The sequence below is a fragment of the Patiria miniata genome, unplaced genomic scaffold (assembly GCF_015706575.1).
Source record: "Patiria miniata isolate m_02_andy unplaced genomic scaffold, ASM1570657v1 HiC_scaffold_22, whole genome shotgun sequence".
Classification (NCBI taxonomy): Eukaryota; Metazoa; Echinodermata; class Asteroidea; order Valvatida; family Asterinidae; genus Patiria; species Patiria miniata.
The window spans coordinates 17,151,291-17,173,873 of NW_024037061.1; the positions used below are offsets into that span (position 1 = coordinate 17,151,291).

A 22,583-nucleotide genomic window follows, 5' to 3' on the forward strand; every position below is an offset into this window, starting at 1 on the left:
CATAAACTATGAACAAAAAAGTTGGGATCATTATAAAAACCACTTCCCGCATACCGCGATAATAGGGAGTCCACCTCCGTTCGCACACGCCGCACATGTCTATTTTCACAGGCATCGTACACGGAATAAACCACACCACCCGTCAGATTTTTTTATATTAATTTAAAAAGGAAGAGTTATACTACACATAAGACAGGACAATTCTGGAAGGTTAGTGGGCAATCTCTATTCCGAACGAGAAACGTGATAAGTACCGCGATAATACGGCGTTCCATCGTACCGGTACACGAAATAATGTAGGCCATGTGGTGTTTTTTTTAATAAATGAAGAATAAAATCGTCATCCCTTTTTTTTAATTTTCCCGGCCTCAGAGAAAGATTTACGTCTGGTTCTCTAAAAATTTGTTTGAAATCAAAATGATTAAAAAAAAACCTAGCCCGTTAAAGCTTGCACTCTAAGTTATTTTTTTTGTAGATTCCAGGGGAAATTTAATACGAATTATGCTCGGTTTTTCTTATTTTTAAATGAATATGATCAGGATTAACAACATCCCTCGAATAATAGCGTCAAAATATATTACAAATTATATTCTAGAGTAGAACATTTTCACAAAATAATGTAGGCCATGCGTTTTATTTTTTAAATACACGAAGAATTAATCGTCATCCCTTTTATATTGTCCCGGCTTCAGATAGAGAGAGACATCAAATAAATAGGGGTTATTTTAATACGATTTAGTATGTCTTGTTCTCTCGATTTATTTTTTAAAGTAAAACGATTTCAAACACCCTAGCCCATTAAGTTCTGAACTCTCAGTTAATTCTTTTGTAGATTCCAGGGGAAATTTTAATACGAATTATGCTTAGTTTTTCCTAATTTTAAAAGGAATACGAATAAGATTATCAACAGCCCTTTGACTTCAAACTTAATTTTAAAATGTATTCCGAAATAATTATATTCTAGAGTAACATTTACAAAAACAATGTAGGCCATGCAGTTTTATTTTTTTCAATAAGCGAAGAATAAAATCGTACTACGAAAAAAAGACATCGGGAGCCCTACATTTTAATAATGAATTATTTGGACTTGGAATATCATCCCCCAATCGTTTATCTATGTGCATGTACACAACACGGAGGTGAATTTTCACGTTCAATTCAGTTTCCCACATTTTTTGCATAAAGTTTTCCCCTGTCTCTGAGAAAAAAAAATGCCAAAATAAAATCTCAGCTCCGAAAAGTCTTTCCAGAGAATGATTGATAGCCGCATTGTTCAAATTGATACAATGCCACTCTTGTTCGTTACAAAGCATATACATTTGGGTTCATCTGTAGGCCACCGAACTTTAAGGCCTTTGAGAACTTGCCGCCAGTAATTGGAAGATTCTTAGATGATAAACAGTGATGATAGTTTCTCAGCCAATGAAATGAGCCGGTTCCCGGCAAATAAATATGCCATTGGTTGCTTTCATCACGGACCATCTGCTTTCATGAATATGACTTCCTTCCACGCGCAACTGGAGTGATTAGCTATCTGAGCCACAGGTGCATGGCTGCATGCCCATCACATTGCTTAGAAATACTGTTGCTAGGAGGCTCCCCTGTGATGCCTGGGACTGCCGGTTGCGTAGCCAGACATCTTGTATGGTACTATTTTGAAACCTTGTATGTGAAAGCGGCAGCTCAGGAATGCTGCCGCTTTCGGGAAATTTGTGCAGGCAAAGTTTTTCATATTTGCACAAAATACGTAATGCAAATTTCATTTCACATTTTTGCTCTGTATTTTGATACACCACCACACGGTACTCCCTGCTTGGCACTTGACCTCAATCATCCCTGTATAGCTTGCCATGTAAGCTGATTCAAGGGATTACTTCATCAAGTATCAAGTAAAGTTGGATTTGGTAAGACTTGTTCGATTTGTCTTTTCATTGCTCTTTTAACATTTTCTGAAGACTTCTGACCCATGGTAACATATTTGAATGAGATTTGCAGTTTGCACAATTGTTAGTCAAATGAATTGAGTGCAAGTGAGATTCTAATGATTTATTGCCTGTAATGCATGGCCTACATGTAGGCTATAATCAGGCAGTGAATCGGGGCTTCGTGAATTAAGCTCTGTCAGTCACTTTCCTAAATTCACCGAGGAGCTCAACAAGGAGCTCAGTTGTTGAATGAATGTATCACACCATATAAATCAAGCTCAAGGAATAATATTATGGACAGCTGTTGGAGATCTGGTGTAATTCACCTTAAAAGTGAAGCCAATCACATCCGCGCGATCTCGATTTACACCATAAACAAACACACACACACACACACCTACAAACGGGATGATAATGGAGAAAATACGAATTGAACTAAAATCACCAATTATATTACATGGTAAAAGAAAGAAAATACCAGGAGAGGGGCAAAACGAAAAGGATATTATTAATGATGATGGAAGCAAAAAAAAAATAAAAAAAAATAAAAATAATGAAACGACAATAACATCAACCAAAATGGGGCGGGGTGGGGGTAGGGGCTGCTTGGGGCAGGCTGTCCCCTAATGAAATTCAATTTATTTTATTTCCTTTGTTTGCAAGGCAAATTTCTGGGTAGAAATGTATGTTTTAATAGTAAACATGACTTTTTTTGGCTCGCTCGCTCCGCTCGCTCGCAAAATAACACATGTTCAATTTTTTTTCACCCGGGGGCTGTCATCAGCACCTTCTAATTTTGGGGTTCATTTTCAACTAACATCAACAGTGAATTTAAATTCTATATTTGATAAAAAAAATAGTGTTATTAAAATTAAAAAATAAACTTTGTGAATTTTGCTCTTAATGGCTTAAAATACTCATGATGAAGGAGAGAACATCTAAAATCGTAGAGCTTCCAGTGCCCTCAACCCTGCCCGCAAGGGATTTCGCGCTTCAGTCTCGTTATGTGTGAAACGCGCACAAAGTTTTTGTGCCCCCCCTTTTTGAAAATCCTGGATCCGCCCCTGTCTCTTGTCACCATAGACCATTGATCTCCATTAGTAAGATTATTTGATGGGCAAATTCGTCTCGCAGTTCCAACAACATTTTGAAGGCTGCTGCCAACTCGCGCCAAGTGGAACTACGCGGTTTCTTTGTTTCAGACCATGTACCGTTAATTGTCGGGCTTTTAGAGTCGACTACATAGCCGCCGTGACCGGTGTCACTCAAGTCTGAGTAAGCAGCGTGCGTAGGAGTGTGTTGGGGTTTAATGAAAATTCTGTTGAGAAATTTGAAATTTGATCGCGAAAATGTAAGTTCGGTGATAACGGTGTCTGAAATAACGATGGAACCATACCATGATGTTCAGGACTCGATAGTGCAATACATGGCTTGTGTCATTAGGCGATTAACTGGGCGGAGTGCGAGTAACATGGAGACTAACTGACCAGTAATTTTGGCGAGGGATCTGACTTGTGTTGGGTTAGAGTGGGCACATTCTAAAACTTTTTTCATTCAAATTATAAATGGTTAACTTCAATTTCGTTCCAGGAAGACTGGAACGGGCAATTGAATTTAAAAGAAATTGAAGGTTTAAAAAACCCAATCCAAAGGACAAGAAGAAGAACTGAATTGACCTAAAATTACACTGCGGATTTGAACCTGCAACCTTCCAATTCAGAGTCAGCAGTCCACACCACTCGACTACCACAATTTCACACCGTACACTAGTTTGGAAGTTGACCTCAAAATTAATAAAATTTTGTAACCTAAAATTACGCTGTGGGATTTGAACCTGCAACCTTCCAATTCAGAGTCAGCAGTCCACATCACTCAGCTACCACAATTTCACACCGTACACTAGTTTGGAAATTAACTATAAAGTTTAAGTTGACCTCAAAATTAATAAAATTTTGTAACCTAAAAATACGCTGTGGGATTTGAACCTGCAACCCTCCGATTCAGAGTCAGCAGTCCACACTACTTGACAACCACAATTTCACACCATACACTAGTTTCGAAACTAACTATAAAGTTTAAGTTGACCTCAAAATTAATAAAATTTTCTAACCTAAAATTACGCTGTGGGATTTGAACCTGCAACCTTCCAATTCAGAGTCGGCAGTCCACACAACTCGACTACCACAATTTCACACTCTACACTACTTTCGAAATTAAATATAAAGTTTAAATTGAACTCAAAATTAATAAAATTTCATAACCTAAAACTACGCTGTGGGATTTGAACCTGCAACCTACCGATTCAGAGTCGCCAGTCCACACCACTCGACTACCACAATTTCACACTCTACACTACTTTCGAAATTAACTATAAAGTTTAAATTGAACTCAAAATTAATAAAATTTCATAACCTAAAACTACGCTGTGGGATTTGAACCTGCAACCTACCGATTCAGAGTCGGCAGTTCACACCAATCGACAACCAAAATTTTATACTGTACACTAGTTTCAAAATTAACTATAAAGTTTAAGTTGACCTCAAAATTAATACAATTTTGTAGCCTAAAAATACGCTGTGGGATTTGAACCTGCAACCTTCCAATTTAGAGTCAGCAGTCCACACCTCTCGACTACCACAATTTCACACCGTACACTAGTTTGGAAATTAAATATCAAGTTTAAGTTGACATAAAAATTTCATAACCTAAAAATACGCTGTGGGATTTGAACCTGCAACCTTCCGATTCAAGGTCAGCAGTCCACACCACTCGACTACCACAATTTCACACCGTACACTTGTTTCAAAATTAACTATAAAGTTTAAGTTGACCTCAAAATTAATAAAATTTTCTAACCTAAAAATACGCTGTGGGATTTGAACCTGCAACCTTCCGATTCAAAGTCAGCAGTCCACACCACTCAACTACCACAATTTCACACCGTACACTAGTTTCAAAATTGACTATAAAGTTTAAGTTGACCTCAAAATTAATAAAATTTTGTAACCTGAAAATACGCTGTGGGATTTGAACCTGCAACCCTCCAATTCAGAGTCGGCAGTCCACACCACTCAACTACCACAATTTCACACTCTACACTACTTTCGAAATTAACTATAAAGTTTAAATTGAACTCAAAATTAATAAAATTTTCTAACCTAAAAATATGTTGTGGGATTTGAACCTGCAACCTTCTGATTCAGAGTCAGCAGTCCACACCACTCAACTACCACAATTTCACACCGTACACTAGTTTGGAAATTAACTATAAAGTTTAAGTTGACCTCAAAATTTTTAAAATTTTCTAACCTAAAATTACGCTGTGGGATTTGAACCTGCAACCCTCCAATTCAGAGTCAGCAGTCCACACCACTCAACTACCACAATTTCACACTCTACACTACTTTCGAAATTAACTATAAAGTTTAAATTGAACTCAAAATTAATAAAATTTTCTAACCTAAAAATACGCTGTGGTATTTGAACCTGCAACCTTCCGATTCAAAGTCAGCAGTCCACACCACTCGACTACCACAATTTCACACTGTACACTAGTTTCAAAATTAACTATAAAGTTTAAGTTGACCTCAAAATTAATAAAATTTTGTAACCTAAAAATACGCTGTGGGATTTGAACCTGCAACCCTCCAATTCAGAGTCAGCAATCCACACCACTCAACTACCACAATTTCACACTCTACACTACTTTCAAAATTGACTATAAAGTTTAAATTGAACTCAAAATTAATAAAATTTTCTAACCTAAAAATATGCTGTGGGATTTGAACCTGCAACCTTCTGATTCAGAGTCAGCTGTCCACACCACTCAACTATCACAATTTCACACTGTACACTAGTTTCAAAATTAACTATAATGTTTAAGTTGACCTCAAAATTAATAAAATTTCGTAACCTAAAATTACGCTGTGGGATTTGAACCTGCAACCTTCCGATTCAGAGTCAGCAGTCCACACCACTCAACTACCACAATTTCACACTGTACACTAGTTTGGAAATTAACTATAAAGTTTAAGTTGACCTCAAAATTAATAAAATTTTGTAACCTAAAATTACGCTGTGGGATTTGAACCTGCAACCTTCCGATTCAGAGTCAGCAGTCCACACCACTCAACTACCACAATTTCACACTGTACACTAGTTTCAAAATAAACTATAAAGTTTAAGTTGACCTCAAAATTAATAAAATTTTTAAACCTAAACTTACGCTGTGGGATTCTAACCTGCAACCTTCCAATTCAGAGTCAGCAGTCCACACCACTCGACTACCACAATTTCACACTGTACACTAGTTTCGAAATTAAATCTTAAGTTTAAGTTGACCTCAAAATTAATAAAATTTCGTAACCTAAAAATTACGCTGTTGAATTTGAACCTGCACAGTTAATTTTGTAACCAATAAATAATGTGAAGTTGTGCTTAGTCAAGTGGTATGGACTTCTGATTCTTACTCGGAAGGTTGCAGGTTCAATGCCACGCTGGGAATTTTAGATTTTAAAATTTTATTCCTTTTTAGGTCAGTTGAAACTTTATAGTTAATTTTGTAACCTCCAAATAGTGTGTAGTTGTGCTTAGTGAAGTGGTAAGGATTGCTGACTCTTCATCAGAAGGTTGCATGTTCAAACCAACGCTTGGAATTTTAGATTTTAAAATTTTATTAATTTGTAGGTCAATTGAAACTTTATGGTTAACAGCTAAAAAGTGTGAAGTTGTGCTTAGTGCAGTGGTACGGACGACTGACTCTAAATCTGGTGGTTGCAGGTTCAATCCCACGGTGGGAAATTTAAATTAAAAAATTATATTACTTTTTAGGTCAATTGAAGCTTTATAGTTAATTTCTTAACAGCTAAAAAGTGTGAAGTTGTGGTTAGTCTAGTGGTACGGACTGCTGACTCTAAATTTGAAGGTTGCAGGTTCAAATCAAGGGTGGGAAGTTTACATTTAAAAATTTTATTTTTGGGGGGTAAATTGAAACTTTATAGTTAATTTCGTAACCACTAAAAAGCATGAAAGCAGGCTTAGTGCAATGGTTCAGACAGCTGACTCTAAATCTGGAGGTTGCAGGTTCAAATCCAGGGTGGGAATTTTAGATTTTAGAATTTTAATTCTTTTTGGGTAAATTGAAACTTTATAGTTAATTTTGTAACCACTAAAAAGTGTGAAATTATGCTTAGTCCAGTGGTACGGACTGCTGACTCTAAATCTGGAAGTTGCAGGTTCAATCCCACAGTGGGAATTTTAGATTTTAAAATTTTTATTATTTTTAAGGTCAATTGAAACGTTATAGTTAATTTCGTAACAGCTAAAAAGTGTGAAGTTGTGCTTAGTCTAGTGGTACAGACTGCTAACTCTAAATCCGGAGTTTGCAGGCTCATTTCCATGGTGGGAATTTTAGATTTTAAAATTTTTATTATTTTTAAGGTCAATTGAAACTTTATAGTTAATTTCGTAACAGCTAAAAAGTGTGAAGTTGTGCTTAGTCTAGTGGAACGGACTGCTGACTCTAAATCTGGAGGTTGCAGGTTCAATCCCACGGTGGGAAATTTAGATTTTAAAATTTATTACTTTTTAGGTCAATTGAAACTTGATAGTTAATTTCTTAACAGCTAAAAAGTGTGAAGTTGTGCTTAGTCTAGTGGTACGGACTGCTGACTCTAAATCTAGAGGTTGCAGGTTCAATCCCACAGTTGGAATTATAGATTTTAAAATTTTATTATATTTTTAGGTCAATTGAAACTTTATAGTCAATTTTGTAACCACTAAAAAGTGTGAAGTTATGCTTAGTCCAGTGGTACGGACTGCTGACTCTAAATCTGGAGGTTGTAGGTTCAATCCCACAGTGGGAATTTTAGATTTTAAAATTTTTATTATTTTTAAGGTCAATTGAAACTTTATAGTTAATTTCGTAACAGCTAAAAAGTGTGAAGTTGTGCTTAGTCTAGTGGTACAGACTGCTAACTCTAAATCTGGAGTTTGCAGGCTCATTTCCACGGTGGGAATTTTAGATTTTAAATTTTTTATTATTTTTAAGGTCAATTGAAACTTTATAGTTAATTTCGTAACAGCTAAAAAGTGTGAAGTTGTGCTTAGTCTAGTGGAACGGACTGCTGACTCTAAATCTGGAGGTTGCAGGTTCAATCCCACGGTGGGAAATTTAGATTTTAAAATTTATTACTTTTTAGGTCAATTGAAACTTTATAGTTAATTTCTTAACAGCTAAAAAGTGTGAAGTTGTACTTAGTCTAGTGGAACGGACTGCTGACTCTAAATCTGGAGGTTGCAGGTTCAATCCCACAGTGGGAAATTTAGATTTTAAAATGTATTACTTTTTAGGTCAATTGAAACGTTATAGTTAATTTCTTAACAGCTAAAAAGTGTGAAGATGTGCTTAGTCCAGTGGTACGGACTGCTGACTCTAAATCCGGAGGTTGCAGGTTCAATCCCACAGTTGGAATTATAGATTTTAAAATTTTATTATTTTTTTAGGTCAATTGAAACTTTATAGTCAATTTCGTAACAGCTAAAAAGTGTGAAGATGTGCTTAGTCCAGTGGTACGGACTGCTGACTCTTAATTTGAAGGTTGCAGGTTCAAATCCAGGGTGGGAATTTTACATTTAAAAATGTTATATCTCTTTGGGTAAATTGAAACTTTATAGTTAATTTCATAACCACTATTATAAAAAAGCATGAAATTATGCTTAGTGCAGTGGTTCAGACTGCTGACTTTAAATCTGGAGGTTGCGGGTTCAAATCCAGGGTGGGAATTTTGGATTTTAGAATTTTATTTCTTTTTTGGTAAATTGAAACTTTATAGTTAGTTTTGTAACCACTAAAAAGTGTGAAATTATGCTTAGTCCAGTGGTACGGACTGCTGACTCTAAATCTGGAGGTTGCAGGTTCAATCCCACAGTGGGAATTTTAGATTTTAAAGTTTTTATTATTTTTAAGGTCAATTGAAACTTTATAGTTAATTTCTTAACAGCTAAAAAGTGTGAAGTTGTGCTTAGTCTAGTGGAACGGACTGCTGACTCTAAATCTGGAGGTTGCAGGTTCAATCCCACAGTGGGAAATTTAGATTTTAAAATTTATTACTTTTTAGGTCAATTGAAACTTTATAGTTAATTTCTTAACAGCTACATAGTGTGAAGTTGTGCTTAGTCTAGTGGTACGGACTGCTGACTCTAAATCCGGAGGTTGCAGGTTCAATCCCACAGTTGGAATTATAGATTTTAAAATTTTATTATTTTTTTAGGTCAATTGAAACTTTATAGTCAATTTCGTAACAGCTAAAAAGTGTGAAGATTTTCTTAGTCCAGTGGTACGGACTGCTGACTCTAAATTTGAAGGTTGCAGGTTCAAATCCAGGGTGGGAATTTTACATTTAAAAATTTTATATCTCTTTGGGTAAATTGAAACTTTAGAGTTAATTTCGTAACCACTAAAAAGCATGAAATTATGCTTAGTGCAGTGGTTCAGACTGCTGACTTTAAATCTGGAGGTTGCGGGTTCAAATCCAGGGTGGGAATTTTGGATTTTAGAATTTTATTTCTTTTTGGGTAAATTGAAACTTTATAGTTAGTTTTGTAACCACTAAAAAGTGTGAAATTATGCTTAGTCCAGTGGTACGGACTGCTGACTCTAAATCTGGAGGTTGCAGGTTCAATCCCACAGTGGGAATTTTTGATTTTAAAATTTTTATTATTTTTAAGGTCAATTGAAACTTTATAGTTAATTTCTTAACAGCTAAAAAGTGTGAAGTTGTGCTTAGTCTAGTGGAACGGACTGCTGACTCTAAATCTGGAGGTTGCAGGTTCAATCCCACAGTGGGAAATTTAGATTTTAAAATTTATTACTTTTTAGGTCAATTGAAACTTTATAGTTAATTTCTTAACAGCTACATAGTGTGAAGTTGTGCTTAGTCTAGTGGTACGGACTGCTGACTCTAAATCCGGAGGTTGCAGGTTCAATCCCACAGTTGGAATTATAGATTTTAAAATTTTATTATTTTTTTAGGTCAATTGAAACTTTATAGTCAATTTCGTAACAGCTAAAAAGTGTGAAGATGTGCTTAGTCCAGTGGTACGGACTGCTGACTCTAAATTTGCAGGTTCAATTCCAGGGTGGGAATTTTACATTTAAAAATTTTAAATCTTTTTGGGTAAATTGAAACTTGTGCTTAGTCTAGTGGTACGGACTGCTGACTCTAAATCTGGAGGTTGCAAGTTCAATCCCACGGTGGGAATTTTACATTTAAAAATTTTATATCTACAGTGGGAATTTTAGATTTTAAATTTTTTATTATTTTTTAGGTCAATTGAAACTTTATAGTTAATTTCGTAACAGCTAAAAAGTGTGAAGTTGTGCTTAGTCTAGTGGAACGGACTGCTGACTCTAAATCTGGAGGTTGCAGGTTCAATCCCACGGTGGGAAATTTAGATTTTAAAATTTATTACTTTTTAGGTCAATTGAAACTTGATAGTTAATTTCTTAACAGCTTAAAAAGTGTGAAGTTGTGCTTAGTCTAGTGGTACGGACTGCTGACGCTAAATCTGGAGGTTGCAGGTTCAATTCCATGGTGGGAAATTTGGATTTTAAAATTTTATTACTTTTTAGGTCAATTGAAAATTTATAGTTAATTTTGTAACAGCTAAAAAGTGTGAAGTTGTGCTTAGTCTAAAGGTACTCTGAATTGGAAGGTTGCAGGTTAAAATCCTACAGCGTAATTTTAGGTTACAAAATTTTATTAATTTTGAGGTCAACTTAAACTTTATAGTCAATTTCCAAACTAGTGTACAGTATTAAATTGTGGTAGTCGAGTGGTGTGGACTGCTGACTCTGAGTCGGAAGGTTGCAGGTCCAAATCCCACAGCGTTATTTTAGGTTACGAAATTTTATTAATTTTGAGGTCAACTTAAACTTTATTGTTAATTTCGAAACTAGTGTAAAGGTGTGAAATTGTGCTTAGTCTAGTGGTACGGACTGCTGACTCTAAATATGGAGGTTGCAGGTTCAATCCCACGGTGGGAAATTTAGATTTTAAAATTTTATTACTTTTTAGTTCAATTGAAACTTTATAGTTAATTTCCTAACAGCTAAAAAGTGTGAAGTTGTGCTTAGTTGTGTGGTACGGACTGCTGACTCTAGAAATCTGGAGGTTGCAGGTTCAATCCCACAGTTGGAATTATAGATTTTAAAATTTTTATTACTTTTTAGGTGAATTGAAACTTTATAGTTAATTTCGTAACCACTAAAAAGTGTGAAGTTTTGCTTAGTCCAATGGTACGGACTGCTGCCTCTAAATTTGAAGGTTGCAGGTTCAAATCCAGGGTGAGAATTTTACATTGAAAACTTTTATTTCTTTTTGGGTTAATTGAAACTTTATAGTTAATTTCGTAACAGCAAAAAAAGTGTTAAGTTATGCTTAGTCGGGTGGTACGGATTGCTGACCCTAAATCTGAAGGTTGCAGGTTCAATCCCACAGTGGGAATTTCAGTTTGTGAAATTTTATTACTTTTTAGGTCAATTGAAACTTTATAGTGAATTTCGTAACCACTAAGTGATGTGAATTTGTGCTTAGTCAAGTGGTATGGACTGCTGACTCTAAATTGGAAGGTTGCTGGTTCAAGTCCCACTGTGGGACTTTTAGATTATAAATTTTATTTATTTTGAGGTCAATTGAACGGCTTTATATTTTGAAGTTGAATCCAGTCCCCACTTCTAGTCTAGCAAAAGTTAAAAAGTAAAAAGCAAATATTTTCGCTTGAAGGAAATAGAGAAAGCATTTGCTTTTTTTTTATTCACGCAAATCAAAGTAAATGCTTAAAAATACGTAGTAAAAGCAAATGCTAGTTTTTATACATAGGAGCCAATAAATCATAATTGTTTATGTTTCAGTGATAGATGTAAAGTGTTTGAGGACCTACATGGATCTGTTTGGGCCTACAACGACGCCCATTCACTGAGCGGATTCGGGATTACCCATCGAGAACTCGAAAAGATAGGAGAGACCAAGGTCAGTTTCTTTGGTAACATTTTTCATTCAGGTAAGACAAACTTCCATGAAGACTCAACTCATTAGTTCAAGTCCCCCCCCCCCCAACTAAGCCCTCAGACAACACTGAGTGTACACTGTTTACAAAATATGTCAGGTTTTATTTAGTTAAGTGGCCTTCAGGCTGTTAGTTCTCCCACGTTTTAATGGTGGTTCCTCATTTGACATGTCGTCTTCATTCGTTCTCGTGTCAAAGCCATTGGGGCAGAATATTTTTGGCGTGCTGTTGGAAAGAATCAATTTCAAACTTTTGTTGTTGTGAAAATCCTGTTGCATGACATCACAGCCTGTATTGTGACGTGGATGAGTTCTACCTGATTGATAAATGTGACCCGACTCAGAGGTGGCATGTCTTGGTGACAGTCCCTCACTTGTCAGTTGGTACGGAATGTCATTTGGTGACAACTGAACGTCCTTATCCAAAGTCAAGGCCTCGTGTCCCACGGTATCTCCGGGGTTATCCACGATGTTGCCGAGCGGCTCTGAATCCTCCTCCGACGTTATCGTCATGACGACTGTCTGCTCCATGTTCCCAATGGTGTCCTCCGAGGACGACATCATGGCCATGTGTGAGATGTCCTGTGACTGGTCGGCCAGGTCTGGTACCAAGACTGCAGACCCGCTGGATGCAGATTCCTCGGGGGCTGGTTTGGATAATGCGCAGGCCTGAGCGTACAGCCGCAGCTGTGCTAGATGGTGGTGCAGCAGCTGGGTGTGCTCCTCAGACATGTGTTGCAGTAACTCTTGCAAAATGGACTGGTTCTCGCTGTCGTTGGTCAGACGTTTCAAACTGGACGTGTGCATCATGGACAGCTGCTGCTTGAGTGACGTGTTTGTGTTGGACAAATACTCAACCTGGAGGGCAAGAAGGATGGGCAGAGAAATTATTTGTTTACAGATGGAATTTTAATAGACCATTAAGCCCTGCCCCATGATGTGTAACCAATCACAACCATGACTGCACACGCCAAATGTCCATTCAGTGCAGTTCGAGCATGATTGCCTACGGAGGCACATATGTTGTTGCCCAATTATGAGTGCAACTAGAGTACGAGCGCAACCACGGATCCTCTACACAAGGATAAACGACTCATCTGAGCTTGTGTACAAAATGTGTGGAACAGTTGGTCTATTTCTATCATATTTGATAGGAATACGTATAGAAAATGTAGAACAATGCACATGCGCCATGATCGCCCACAGCTGGCATCCTGACAAAAATCTGACCACTGAAAGAACGCATTCACGCGCTTAGTCTCGCGCATGTGCACGCATGACAAACAAGTGCCACACCTCGCCTACAACCAGAAATTTGGGAAAAGTAATTGATCCTTGTGTAGAGCATCTGTGGTGCAATTTGATTCAAGTTTGTTGACAGCGTCCTCTGGTACTGCAGTGGCTTGACCACACTTGTCAGGTATGTGTACCTGTCAGGGGTGTTGATACTGGGGGATGGGGGGAAACATGTCCTTTTTAAAAAATATATCATATCATTAGTCCCCCCCCCTCCACTTTTTCAATCCCCGAATAAGAAGTGTAGCCCACATTTGATTCCACAGCTCAGAATAGCTAAGGCAATGATTCCGAAATCGAATATGATGTTTAACTGATGGTCTTTTGCTGAAAAGAAAGTGGTCAGAAATTGCCTCAGATTGCAACACAGAAAGTCTAGAATCCAAAATTTTTAGAATATTCAGCTTCGTGCCCGTATTAGTTCTGATCAAGGTATGTCCACCCCCCCCCCTCCCACTTTTGAGAAGCGATTGACGCCCTTGGTACCTGTTGCATTCAGGGAACAAGATCCAAACTCATTCTCAGACCAAGACCAGATGGAACGCCCACTTACCTTTGTACGAAGCCTTTCTATAGTGCCTTTCATCCTGTGCTCTGTCTGGGCCCACGTGGTCCGCTCCTCCTCAAGAGTCTTCTCCAGACGTTCCTTCTCCTGCAGCAGCAGCGACAAGTTGTGCTCTGTGTAGCATGTCTCGCCCTCAAAATCCCCTTTGCTTCCTTCGTCTGGTATCTCAATAAAGACAACTGTTTATGAGAGGACAGAACGGTCGAGGGAAAGGTTGAGTAATTGTCCTGGATAGTGATTCTTGTGCTAATGAAAGTCCCTCAGAACAAGGTCACTCCAGGTGTGGGCTACACAAAGAGGTGAAAAGACGGGAGGAATTTACGGAGTAGAAAGGTTGCCATGTATGTTGCGCTTGAATGGGGACAGATAATATGTAGCGGCAAAAAGAAGATACAGACAAGGAAGTCCCAAGTGATGCAGTGTGTGACAAGGACATTTTATTCCTTATACATATAAACTGGGTGCAAGCAATCACTACTTTGTAACCTTATTACTAACGTAAGGTGGGCAGGGTGAAGGACAAATTCCAATATTTAATTAACTGTAGTCAGCTTTCAAAATTGTTTTGCTTTGAACCTTCTCGAATCCTCCAAAATCCATCAACTTAAATAACACCAATGGCACACTCTTTGCACCTTGTAATTTCAATTTGTGTCAATATGGGCCCTCACCCGCCCCAACCCCCTAAAAAATCCTGAATTTTTGGTGGTTGTTTTGTTTATTTTAATGACTAAACAAGTGCAGGAGTGAAGACAACTGTATTAAACATGCTGTTGTCCACCCATTCCCTTCTTCCATATGGATTCACGATATATCAATTGAAAACAAAGTGGGGGGTTGGGGGAAGATTTATTCCTTGCATCAAATGCTTCCCTCTTGGCTTTTACTCAGCTTCTTCTAATTATCCTTCACTGCTGGTGGCCTTTTCCTCCCTGACCTCTGGGTAGATGCTGAAGGATCTTGGAGGATTAGGGTTAATATTCTTACCATCTTACCTTCCCCATTGGCAGTGCTCTGGTTTGGATCATTGATGCAGGCGTACTGGTACTCGATCTGCGGCTGCTGCCCGTCAGTCTGCTCATAGCTCGGGGATGATGTGTCCGTCTCCGATGGCTGCTGTGACTGGGGGACTATGAGGTGTGTTACAAGGCTGGCACTGTTGGGTGCTGGGTCGGTGTATGTGGTGAAGATCTGGTTGACATCCTGGGTAAAAATGGTGGAGTGAAGTGGTAGAGGATGATAAAATGAGACAAAACCTGCAGGGTTGCAAAAGATTTACGACACAAACGTACAGTGATAAATTTGGTTCAGACCTAATTATTTTAAAAGGCACGAAGTGTTGGCATTTGATACAATGCACCCAAATCCTTGTAGAACTACCATACCTGCTCACAACGTACATAAATTTCAACTGATTAAATTTATTTCATTGTTTTTTTTCATGCAGATTATGAAAGGGGACCATTACATCACAATAACGGAATACTCAGTTGTCGTGAAGCAGCACTGAAACTGTGAAGGTTAAAAATAAGTGCATTTTCAAACACTTTTCAGCCAAAAATCATTCTCAAAAGAATGGATACTTGAGTCAAATGTTTGATTGTGAAATTTATTTCAGAGAGTCTTTTAACCCTAAATCCCCTGCATGATTTACTAGGAACCATACCCATCCTGGCAAATTCCAACACCATATGGGAAACGGCACACACACATATTTCTGACTAAGTTTAGGGGTACTGTACCCATCCCAACAGATTCCAACAAAACACATTCCGTTGGGGTTTCATGGGTTGCGTTCTGTTTGGGTGTAAGCTATAAATAAGTCCAATGAGTTTTGGAATTCAAGCATCAGCAATTTGAAACAGTTTCTGAGTGAACCATGGTAGTTTGACCAACCTGTGCCAGTGTTTAACAGCTTATCACTGTTGACACAGTTTAATTGTAGTTGACATGTATTGTATATGCAGTCTGATGTGCCCACTGGAATAGACTGAAGTTACGTGAATGTAAAATTGACCATGACATACTGTACCCGAGTAATGACTATCTGTATTGTGGTCTCTGGATTACGGAAGTGTTGCTGGTAGTGCTTCATAGCCTCGTCCCTCCTGCTGAACCCGTTGCGACAGTGGTAGCAGTGCCAGTGGGCACCCTTGAAGCATTTCTGCTCGTGAATGATGCCGTGGACGATGCAGGATCTACAACACCGCAATATTTTAAGACCTGGGGAGGGATACAGTAGAAGATTGGTTTGACAATTTTGACAAAAGCTGACAGCCATATGCACTTTGACAAAACATGAACTATGGATCTTTTTATATGGTTCTCTTGCTGTAACAGGCACAAGTAAGCTATTGACCTGAGTTAGGACTCTTGTTCAGGCAGGGATGCAAAGTTTCTTCCGAGACACAGCCGGCGCTTGGGCATGGCCTGTGACAATTAGGTCTATCGAACACTGAATAACCAGCCCAGGTATCTGTCAATTTCATAAAACTTCAACAAATGCCAATGCTGTCCACTCCCTTCGACTTAATTCCACTCACAAAACTTTTCACAAACACGGACCACAAGTCATCTTGTAGCATGACTCGTGAAGAGAAAGTGAAAACATTGTCCTTAACCTAAAACTTATTTCTTGGGATCCAGTCACAAGTATGCCAGAGCTTGGTCTTGTTCCCAAATGCAAACTCACCCCCAAAGTTGATGCCCTTATCCACGTGCTTGACCCTGTAGTGCGCCTTGAGGAGAATCTCATCAGTGAAGAGACTGTCCTGAGAGCAGAATGGACAGTGCAGATGCGGAGCCTTCATCAAGGAGTGGCTACACTCCCTGTCTGTGCATTGTATGGGCGTCCAGTCTGCCTCAGCGCCTTTCATCCGCACTGATGGATGCGCCTACAATTGCGAAAAAACAATTGAGAAAAAATGTCAACAGTCAAATTTGTATGATTTTAACAAAAAATATGTAAATGTATAAAACGGCAATGCCAATAAAATCAGTGGAAAATCTCATTTTCTACTCAATCAAAATCTTCACAGAAATGTTCAAAGTGGAGAGGGGGGCGGAACAAATTAGGCCGAATAAAAAAACAAAATCATGTTAAGCGTCCCCGCCTGCTTCCTTTTTGGAGGCTGCCTCCTCAGGCTCCTTTTTTTTTTTTTAAACCAAACTTTTAAAAAATTTGGAAAGATTTCCATATGCGAAGTTCACTCAACACCCTGTGTACAAACCCTATGAGATTGGACTGAAAAATTCTAAGTGTTTTCTAAGAAAATGCTTGTATTTTCTCACTGCTCAAATTGACCTTGATGACATGAAATTGCAATCTGGGGGCTTGTTAGTCAATACAGAGGAAAATTAGTGAACTTCGTATATGGAAATCTTTAAAAAAATGTTCAACAGTGACATCAGTTTGGCCTCTTACACTGTATCTGTTACATCATGGAGCTTATATATACATGGAGCTTATATATATATTTCGATATAAAGCTGTTAAGTAATTTGCTGAGTCCAATGGCGGGCTTTAAAAAAAAAACCAACTGGCAGCCATAAAACCAACTGGCAGCCATCTTGAAAAAAAACCCGGTCGGGCAAACATTTTGGAGGACCAAAAAAAAGGCCTCCCTTCCTTTTTAAAAAAAAGCAGGACCCTAACTCCCCCTAAGCATGTTCTTTTTGGAAAGATTCCAATATCTGGCCATCACTTGTCAATGTCATCCTGTGCACAATGAGACTGGTCTGAAAATATCTAAGTGTTTTCTCAGTAAATACCCCAATAAATTCCCTGCTAAATTTGACTTATTAGGACATATTTATGATGTTATCAATTTCTTCTAATGGCTGAGTGATAGGTCACTGAAGGAAAACATTAGAGATGGCCAGATATGGGAATCTTTCCCAAAAAGCCTCCTACTAGCACTAGCGATCAGCAGGCATTCAATATTGTGAACAGTGAACTGTGAAGTGTCCGGAAACTGGGCGATTTCACATTTTGCTTTTTTTTTTTTTTTTTAATTACTTTTACGACGAGATGTCCAACTAAAAAATATAAATAATTTTCTAGAATCTCTTGGGTACCTACCACATGAATAGCCATGTTCAACAACTCCTTTGTCTTGAATAATCACCTAAATAAATTCTGGGGGAAAAATCAAGGGGAAAAACTAGTGTTCAGCGTAAACAGCGCCCTCCAGGGAGAAAAAAAGAAGACGTGGGTTTAAAGGGTTTTCCAAAATTCGATTCATTCCCAAGGCGGCTTCGTCTATTATAATAATTTGAAGAAGAATATGTCATTTCCACACAGCTACTCAGAAAGCGTGGGTTGTCAAATAAGAAAAGACGAGTAAGTATTTTTGGGGCTTCCGTTACGGGAGACGCATGCATCTTGTTTAAAAAGGATGTCAGTTCAATGATGAAGCTGCGACACTGCGACGAAGGCCGAGGTTTCGAAACGGCTTGCATGCTGCCAATCGATCGCGTATATCGCGCGACACATGAGGGCAGCATTCAACAACATAAACACGCGACTCTTGTAAATCTGGCGCTCCCCGAATTCTTCCCGACTGGCTGAAAACTTTCTTATTACGTCAGTATCAGCAGATAAGTTTGTTTTAATTAATGGTAACATTAATTTGGTTAGCTATTGGTGAAATCTGCATTATTTTATTTAGTGAAACGTACTGCAGAAGTAGCCGTAGACGTACTGCGTTAAATAGCGTTGTATCTAATTCGTGAAAAGTTTGAGATGCTTACTTAAAAATTTCGGCTATCGTGTGGTGTAGGGCCCGGTTCCTATAAGGAAACAAAATCCACTTTAAAATTATTGGACCTACAAAACTAGTTGGCGACATTCTCAATAAACAGGTATGTCATAGATTAAAGGGCAGGGTTTTGATTTTTTTTCAGAGAAATTTGGGGGTAAAATGATGATGACAGCACGGCGACAACACGTGACCCAAAAATAAGGATGGCGATCACTGCGCGCTGAATCGCAGGGCAAAAACTGTGCTGGAAAATCAGGATTTTTACCCCAAGAGTCTGTTCAAAATTGCAAAACGGGTGTCATTAGAATTGAGAAAAGTCTGCTTTTGATTGTAAAGTAGCTTGAGTAACTCCAGCTGACATGCTCATATTCATTCACATGTGAATGAATATGGAACATGTCAGCTGGAGTTACTCAAGCTAATTGTAAAGGTGATTTTTGAGCAATAAAAAACATTTTTTACTCTAATTTGATAAAAACAAAACAGGGGCCCTACTAGCTGGAGTTACCCAGCCCTGAGTTTTATCATTAGGTTGTCATCTAGGGCTGGAGCGAGTTTTTCTCGTAACTTGTAGTATAGGCAAAAAAATTTGGAAAATGTTCAATTTTGTCCCCGTTACACACTAATTGCAACTGCAACTCACCCCAAACTTGCCTGGAATAACCATTACACAGGTCCTTGAAGTAAAAAACGATCCACGATGAAGATTCAGCCTACAATTGCAGTGAAAACAGGAGGAATAACCGCTAACCTGACAACCTTTCAGGCATGGCCAGGACCGCAATTGGTTTGTGCACTAATATAAGGTTTACCACTCGCATCACAGCTGGAACCGCAACCAATAGTGCATAAAACAGTCATCGGGTGTTACGCTTCCGCGTGACGTCATGCGCCAACAGCCAGCGCAGCCGGCAAAAACGAGTAGTTAACAGCGATCGCTCTCTGTGGCTGTGCCTGTTAATCGACCGCCATTCATTGTACACAATTTTTTTTGTGCACAAACCAATTGCGGTCCTGGCCATGCCTGAAAGGTTGTCAGGTTAGCGGTTATTCCTCCTGTTTTCACTGCAATTGTAGGCTGAATCTTCATCGTGGATCGTTTTTTACTTCAAGGACCTGTGTAATGGTTATTCCAGGCAAGTTTGGGGTGAGTTGCAGTTGCAATTAGTGTGTAACGGGGACAAAATTGAACATTTTCCAAATTTTTTTGCCTATACTACAAGTTACGAGAAAAACTCGCTCCAGCCCCAGATGACAACCCAATGATAAAACTCAGGGCTGGGTAACTCCAGCTAGGGCCCTACACTTCATGATCGCCAAAATTTCAATGTTAACATCAAGCCGCATCCTCTTGGAAAAATTATGTGACCACCCAAACTAGTTCAAAGTTGGCGACTTTAAGAACATAATTATATGTCATAGATAAAGGGCAGTGTTGAATATTTGAGGGAAATTTTGGGGTAAAATGACGATGGCAACGACAAAACGCAACACGAAAATAAAGATAGCGATCACCGCGTGATGGACCATGTGTATAAACCTATTTATGAGATTGAGAAAAAACTCTCATAGACAGTATTGAGAGTTCCAAATTTTCAGACTAGAGTTTCTCAAGCTAGAGCTGGGGGAACAACTATTGGAAAGAGTTCCATACCTGGACATCACTTGACACCCGGTGCACAAACCCTATGAGACTGGTCTGAAAAATTTGAAGTGTTTTCTCCGTTAACGTTTTAATATTTGGTATCCAAATATACGTCACACTGCGTAGAGACATGTACACAAAGTAGTTACCATACTAGTTTCAGGTGCGCGTTGTGATTTCAAATTTCGACCCCTCCCCCTAGATATCCCACTGGTCATGGCTTTCAATAGTATGCAACTGCTTTATGTGCAATTTCTTTATATATCCAGTGTGTTTTTGGTCCAACGTAATAACACCAAAATGGATGAGAAGCAGGGAGCAACTTCTGATGATGTCCCAACTGGGGAGGTAACGTCAACCACAGTTACGGAGGGTGATGTTGTCAAGATGCCAACAGATGTGGCCATCACTATGGATGCTATTCCCAATCAAGATAAAGAGGACAAATCCAAAGGTGACTTGTTATTCTTTTACTTGGTGAAGACGTTTGCCCCTTTGCCAGGTCAGCTAAGTGTAATCCCATTCATTTGATTTCCTCCATTCTTGCCAATTACTTGATATTTTTTGGCCAAATGACTTAATTTGCTGCAAAACAGTTTCATTGTTTCAATTTTGTAAACATTTGCACCTTTGTTGAACTGTCAAACTTATTAATTTCTGATGAGTGAATGCAAAGTTTACAAAGCCATTCATATCTTAAAACATTCTTTTGATTGATTAATTAATCCAAAACACATTTTAAAAAAAAAGGAAAATGAAATATCAAAATATTACGAAGCATCAACAAAGTATCAAGTCATCGCAAAGCTGACATACCGGCGAATCGACCATTTTGGTGATTTCGAGATTTTGTTATTTTTAGTGCGCGCGTGATCCGACAAACTGACGAATAGCATACAAACATTTCGCTGGTAACCAGCTCATGTAAGATGTGCGTTCAAAGTACCAACGAATGTTATTCGTCAGTTTGTCGGATTGCGCGCGTGTCTGACAAACTGACGAAAAGCATACACACAGTGTGAAGATCAACCGGCTATTAGAGATAATTTGTACTTTGACAAACTGACGAATACGTTTACGATCAAATAAAATCATATCGCACAACTTCTCTGATTAAATAAGTAACCTGATGGATACTACGTTTCCTATTTTATTTCGAATATACATGTACACTAAAAGGGTTATTATCGAAACATTAAAGGGTAAAATATGACGCCCAGAAAAATGTCCAACTTCAAACGCGAATTACTTGAAACAGGGTTTTCGCTTATTCGTCGGTATGTCAGCTCTGTGATGAAGTATCAGAAAACCATACCAGCTCAAATATCAGAATGGTGATAGTACAAAGCATTATTTGTGTTTGGTAGTATTTAATTACACACACACACAAAATAGCAGCTTATATGAACTGTAGAAATGGGTCATTTTTGGGAGCCATCCAAATTAAGATATATACAGGTTAATCTCTAACTTTACAAAGACATTCATATTTTGTAGCATTGATTTTTCAAATATCCATGGGTTTGTTACAGTGTATATTAAGACTATTCAACTTTGGAATGCTTCTTATTCAAAATTTATTGATCTGGTTGTTATTGTGAACTGATTTTGTTGTGCAGTGTCTCACTTGAAAACTCGTAATTAAACTTAGAAAATATCTCATGCTTAAATGGAATAAACAACATTTGCAAACATCAAAAAACAAAACGACCAAATTTTTACGAAATACCTTAATAGGATGTTGGTAAATGACAGTCTAAAGCATCCTGTAAAATTATGGCACCAGGTGTGAAGTCATTTTCAAGAAAAGTGGTATTTTTGTATAAATTTTCAACGGTGGTCGGCTGACCATTGTTGGAAAAACCTAACTATTTTTAACTACTGCTCCAAATTTACCTTTTTTTTAGTCCAAATTTTGTTTGCTATTGGTTACATGTTCCTGAACGGGTGCAGGCCAGCTAGACTGGTTCCCTTACCTTACATTTTTCTGGCATCTTTAAATTGATCAATTTCATCTTTAGTGGAGTCAGGGAACCAGACTACTTGAACGTATTTTTTTTTCTTGGTTTTTTCAGCATTTTTGAACACAAAACTTCAAAAATGTCGGTGTAACAATATTTGATCTACATGTATTATACTAACCCCTCAAATAGTTCATTACAGCAAAAGCCAATGATGTACATTCCCTTTAAAAAATATCAAACTAAATTTATTTTCTATGATTGGAGTTGGTAATTTAAGTTGTCCGTTTTTGTATATTAGGCCTCGACCCACAAGATAACCATTCCACCAGCACCTCTGACGTACCAGTGACTGGCGCTG

At 38.1% G+C, this 22,583-nt stretch overlaps 1 protein-coding gene and 1 long non-coding RNA gene across 2 annotated transcripts; one reads left to right on the top strand and one right to left on the bottom strand.

The window, feature by feature from the left end:
- Positions 1-11,675: 11,675 nt before the first annotated feature.
- Positions 11,676-18,040, bottom strand: LOC119730440. The gene is made up of 6 exons (XM_038203329.1): positions 17,935-18,040; positions 16,546-16,747; positions 15,886-16,076; positions 14,849-15,056; positions 13,842-14,032; positions 11,676-12,850 (listed from the first exon to the last, which is right to left on the bottom strand). The coding sequence occupies exons 1-6, from the start codon at positions 17,947-17,949 to the stop codon at positions 12,104-12,106; spliced, it is 1,554 nt and encodes a 517-aa protein (XP_038059257.1). The 5' UTR covers positions 17,950-18,040; the 3' UTR covers positions 11,676-12,103.
- A 288-nt stretch (positions 18,041-18,328) lies between these two features.
- On the top strand, positions 18,329-22,583 carry LOC119730442. Its single transcript, XR_005271374.1, has 3 exons — positions 18,329-18,438; positions 20,531-20,715; positions 22,524-22,583. It is a non-coding gene; the product is annotated as an uncharacterized LOC119730442 (long non-coding RNA).

Bases quoted from the DNA above. Each gene is read 5' to 3' on its own strand.
- LOC119730440 (XM_038203329.1), bottom strand. The intron at 16,077-16,545 runs GTGAGTTTGCAT...ATCCCTCCCCAG, and splicing joins TAAGGGCATCAACTTTGGGG to GTCTTAAAATATTGCGGTGT. The intron at 14,033-14,848 runs GTAAGATGGTAA...TCTCATAAACAG, and splicing joins GAGCACTGCCAATGGGGAAG to TTGTCTTTATTGAGATACCA.